Source organism: Oryctolagus cuniculus, chromosome 6 (genome assembly GCF_051225735.1).
Source record: "Oryctolagus cuniculus isolate XC-2025 breed Fujian yellow rabbit chromosome 6, ASM5122573v1, whole genome shotgun sequence".
Lineage (NCBI taxonomy): Eukaryota > Metazoa > Chordata > Mammalia > Lagomorpha > Leporidae > Oryctolagus > Oryctolagus cuniculus.
The window spans coordinates 2,348,862-2,354,266 of NC_142872.1; the positions used below are offsets into that span (position 1 = coordinate 2,348,862).

Here is a 5,405-nt window from a genome sequence, read left to right on the forward strand (position 1 = left end):
CCCCAATCCCCCGATACCCCATTCTCAGAGGAGCCTGCACCCCGCCCCCTGCAAAGAGCTCACAGAGGATTGAGTTCCAGGCCATGGAAAGGTGGTCTGGGTCCCAGGAGCGAGGCCATCACCTGGGTGGTGCAGAAATGCAGAGCCTCAGGTCCCTGCACAGCACGGACATAATCGGCACTGTCGCGAGCCCCAGGAAGCTGCCTGCTCTGCAGCTGTGTGAAGGGGCAGGGACCGTGCTCTTTAGCCTGGGAGTCCTGGACGCAGCTCGACAAACAGGCAGGCACCCTGCTCCTTGTCAACAGGAGCCTGTGGGGACTGGGAGTCAAAGTCAGCATCCCTGGTCTGAGCAGCAGCTTCACCTGCAGGCTCGCTGAGCAGGCGGTCACCCGGGGACCGGACACCAGAACGGACCTCAGACCTGAGCTCCTGGCTCATGGCAGAGAGGACCGCAGTCAGGTCCTGCCACTGCCCAAAGCCAACCTGAGAGGCGCTGAGGCCATGGGGGTGACTGCGTGCCTGGTCAGCCAGCTCCCATCAGGGTCCATCCAGGAGCTCAGACCTCGGGGTAATGCCACAGGTTGGGTGGACGCATAGAGAAACGGTGACTCTGTAAATCTGTACTGTGACACTGCGCCCTTGCTGAAGTCCACCTTGGGTGGCAGTGAGACAAGAGAAGCCCTGGGACCATGGCGAGTGCAGTGGGAGATTTGGGTCATCCTGGGGAAAAGACCTGGAATCCGCAAGGCACCAACAGAGAGAGCAACAGACCACAGTGCAGCGCACACCCCCATGTGCTTTTCTGGAAGCTTCTCTCTTCCCCGCTCTGTCTGACCTTGGAGCTGCCCTACATGTCAGCTGTGGGCAGGTGCATGGAGCAGTTCTGTCCAAAAGAGCCTGGACTCCTGGCTGAGGCCTGGGGTCAGGGCACAGGGAGGAGTTGAGGTTGTGGCTTACAGCAGGTCTGGCCCAATGCCGCCAGATGGCGTCAGTGCCTGGACAGACAGAGTAACCACAGGCTGCCACCTGTCAACACCCCCTTCACCTCCTGTTCCTGAGGGTGTAGAGGAGGGGGTTGAGCAGGGGTGTGACGGTGGTGTAGCAGAGGGTGAGGACCTTGCCCTGCTGCTGCAGCTTCCCCGCTCACGCCTTCTCCCTCTCTCTGCTCCCCAGCAGCAGCTTGCTCAGCGCCCCCTTCACCTCCTTGTTCCTGAGGGTGTAGATGAGGGGGTTGAGCAGGGGCGTGACGATGTTGTAGAAGAGGGTGAGCACCTTGCCCTGCTCCTGGGAGCTGCCACGGCCCGGCTGCATGTACATGTAGACGATGTTCCCGTAGAACAGCGACACCACTGTCAGGTGCGAGCCGCAGGTGTTGAAGACTTTGTGCCTTCCCGAGGAGGAGTGCATCCTTAACACTGCCCTCAGGATGTAGCCACAGGAGACCAGGATGAACGCCAGGGGGCACAGCACGATGCCCACCGCCAGGACAAAGACGCTGCCTTCCACGGCTGCCGTGTCCACACAGGCCATGCGGATGAGGGCCGGCATCTCACACAGGTAGTGGTCCACATGCCGGTGCCCGCAGCGTGGCAGGCTCAGGGTCACTGGAGACATGGCCAGGGAGTTGGCCACCCCACAGCCCCAGGCCATGGACACCAGCCCCAGGCAGAGCCTGGGACTCAACATCGCCAAGTAGTGCAGGGGCCTGCAGATGGCCACGAAGCGGTCGTAGGCCATGACGGCCAGGAGCAGGCACTCCACGCCCCCCAGCGCCAGGAACAGGAAGAGCTGCATGGAGCAGCCCCCATAGCTGATGGTCTTGTCCTGCCCACTCAGGTTGTAGAGCAGCTGGGGGATGGAACTGCTGGTGAAGCTCAGGTCCAGGAAGGACAGGTGGGTGAGGAAGAAGTACATGGGGGTGTGCAGGTGCGGGTCCAGCCGGGACACCAGGATGATGGCGCTGTTGCCCACCAGGGTCAGCACATAGGCGATCAGGATGACCGCAAACAGGACCCTCTCCAGAAGGGGGTGGTGGGAGAAGCCCACCAGGATGAAGTCCCCAAGGCTGCTGTCATTGGTTCTGTCCATCTCTCCTGCCAGGAACAGTTACCCACACTGACAGGAGCACCCCGCATCATCAGACTTACTGTTTGCTGTGTTGCAAGATTTGAGTTAATGTTGGTGCGTATTAAAGCACTCCTGTGCACTGTGGGCGGCCGTAACGACACAGTCTGGAGAATTAGGACGATTGTTCAAGACAATCGAACGTCTACCTTGTTTAATGTTTTGTTTTTTCAATGCATTAGGCTAGGAGGATCTGTAACAAAATGAAAGCAGCCAATTACTTTGAAGAAGCATTTCACAGAAAATAATGCCATACAAGCACCTAAGTCACTTTAAACATTGTGAGTGTCCTCACAGAGGCTTGTGCTAGGAAAGCTAAAACACAAATGCAGCATTCCTCTCCACACAGGTGAGTGCTTGGAAACCCAGCCCTGCCCAGAGGTCAGAAGTGGGAAATGCCACTCCCATGGACCCTGGGTTTATGCGGAATGGCACCTCTCAGCGATCCCTAAAATATTACTGTTTTAAACATACACACACACATCTTGACACTGTGTTATACCTTCACTTATCTAATATGTTGAAAGGCAGTGAGACGGAGTGATGAGGGGAGGTGGAGAGAGAGGGGTGGGGATGCATCTCCCTTCAGCAGCTTCACACATGCCCTCACAGGAGAGCCGGGACCAGGCAGAATCTGCGGGCTGGCGCTCAATCCAGCCATCCCACATGGATGACCTGCTGGCTCTTAGTGTGTGTGTGAGCAAGGAGCTGGCGCTGGGAATGGAGCGGTTCCTGCAACCAGGCACTCTGATTGGGTTACAGGTATCCCAGTCAGTGTCTGATCTGCTATATGGAACACCGCCCCATAAGTGTCATTTTAACAAAAGAAACAAATGTCTCCCATTGAACTTAAAATCACGCCTTTACTTTGGCCTCACTAATTCCACGTCTAGTAATGTATCCTGCATTTATTAACTCCCAACTGATATACAGCCACCGCTAGATTCTTCATTCTTGTAGCCCTGAAGTAGAAAATACTTTGAAGTAATGCACCTGGGTGACGTTCCAGGCATGAGTCAACAGACGACGACACCGCTTTGAGCTGGAGACAAATTTTAGCAACGTCTCAGAAGTATGTGTATGTGACATCAGCCGGAAGTTTATCCAAAAGAATAATACTCTAAACAAGTGGGAAGTTAAATAGAGTATAGAGAGAGGTTGTGTGTAGTGTCACTGCATTGCCCTCTCACCTGCTCTCTCTCTGGGGATACATCACGAATCGTATGATGGAGATCCTGCATACAGTGGAACACAGGGGTGTGTGTAGGTGTGGCTGGGTTTTCTCTTAAACAGCACCAGGATCTCCAAGCACACACTTCCGGCTCGGGGCGACTTTCATTTCCCATGACCCCATCTTTAACACCTAATACCCAACGAGCTCATGGCGTTGGGAAGAGCACGTGTGTGTGTGGTAGAACGTTGGAGTCAGAGGATTCCCTATGCACTGTTTCCTGCCCTCTGCACTCACTGCTGCATCCTCTTCACTCCATCATCCCTCTCAGGGATCATCGTCCCAGCCACCTTACTAAACAAGAATTTCCTAAAATGAAAACAGTGAACAGCAGGGAGAAAGGCACAGGTCACTGCAGTAATTCCACCGCACCTGGCAAAGCTCTGCGCAGCCTCAGGGTCTCAGTCTCAAGCCGGCTGTGACAGGAGAGCAGAGTAGTGGCCAGGGCTGACTCTGGATGCCAGGATCGTCTCCTGGCTGAGCTGGTGGGCAGGCTCCCCTGGGGACTTGCGCAGATTTAAAGGGGACGCTGGACTCAGGCTTCCTAGCCACCGTGCAGCCATCTCTCCTCTCAGAGAAAGCTGCTGATGCCCACTCCTTTGGGCCCTGCCCCCCGCCAGAGTCCCCCAGAGGGCATATCATGCTGTCGTCCAAACCTGGGTGGACTCAGCAAAGATGAGTTTTCAAATGGGCAATAAATAAATAAATGGGAATAAATAAATGAGGTTTTTCAAATGGGGGAATGAATGCTGCTTCTCTCCCCAAGCCCAAAGCACAAGCACAGGGCGGGAGGACTTGTCCCTGCAGTGCCCTGGGGCTGCCGCACACCTCTCAGGAACGTTCAAGCCTGACTGGGTGGGAAAGGCGGATCCTGTTCAACATAAGGGTCCTGGTGCACAGTTCTCTGGGCCTCCCACCCTCCCCAAGTCCCTCTGCAGCCACCGTAGACTGGATCTTGTTGGCCCTACTTAGGCACCTTTGCTTGTACATAGCAAAGTGCCCTGCACGTCACATGGATTTGTCACCACTGTCAAGGTTCCCCTCCTGGTGCCGACCAGACCAAGCCATCTCTCACACCTGGCACAGCACAGGTGCTCTGCTAAGCTGGGCCACCCACCAGGTGACCAAGCACCATACAAGGTCCCCTGGAAGACCTAGTACTGCACTCTTCAAATCTCACCCTCCCTACCCCCCACCACAGGAAACAGTGCCTCTCCGTGACGCCACACTACGGGCAATAACTGAATCCTCCAGCAAACAGACCAAGGACTGCAGACCGGGGGTTGCTCAGACGGTGACCACCCACTCGGGGGACAGTGTAGCTGGGAGCCTGGGAGCCCAGGGGTGTGCCCAGAGTCACAGGGCAATGCCCTTCTGCCCAGGGTGCTGGCAGAGCAGTCACCACCCCCAGTGCCCCTGCTCCATCTCAGATGTGTTTGCACCCAAGCCATAGCCAGGACCCATGCTTGTCTCAGCTCCTGGAGACTGGGGCACTCACAGGATGGACGATTTCAGTTCATTTTTAAATGCTCACATTTTTAGATAAAAATGTAGCTTTGAAATCTTAAAATACAGATAAATCTTTAAACCTGGAATATTAAAGACCTTGAAACCAACGGAAGCAGAAGCATGGCTGGCAAGCAGAGACACGCAGGTGCCCTCGGGGCAGGGGGTGCAGGCTGAGGGGTCCCCTCAGGCAAAGTAAAACTCACACCATAGATCCTCTTTCCTTGATTCTGCCTGACGAATCCTAGAGAGTCCTTCCCCCTACAAAGTCTAACTCTAATGTTTAAAAAATGTGTTTCTTTGTATACACAGACAATGCCATGGCTGAGGAAGAACTTCTAAGATCAATCCCATTCACAATAGCTACAAAAACAATCAAATACCTTGGAATAAACTTAACCAAGGACGTTAAAGATCTCTACGATGAAAATTACAAAACCTTAAAGAAAGAAATAGAAGAGGATACCAAAAAATGGAAAAATCTTCCATGCTCATGGATTGGAAGAATCAATATCATCAAAATGTCCATTCTCCCAAAAGCAAT

At 54.2% G+C, this 5,405-nt stretch overlaps 1 protein-coding gene across 1 annotated transcript; it reads right to left on the minus strand.

The window, feature by feature from the left end:
- Positions 1-1,041: 1,041 nt before the first annotated feature.
- LOC100358849 (olfactory receptor 2W3) lies at positions 1,042-2,290 on the minus strand. The gene is given in 1 exon segment (XM_089335684.1): positions 1,042-2,290. A coding segment is annotated over 1 exon segment (1,047 nt). The 5' UTR covers positions 2,089-2,290.
- Between the last annotated feature and the right edge of the window lie 3,115 nt (positions 2,291-5,405).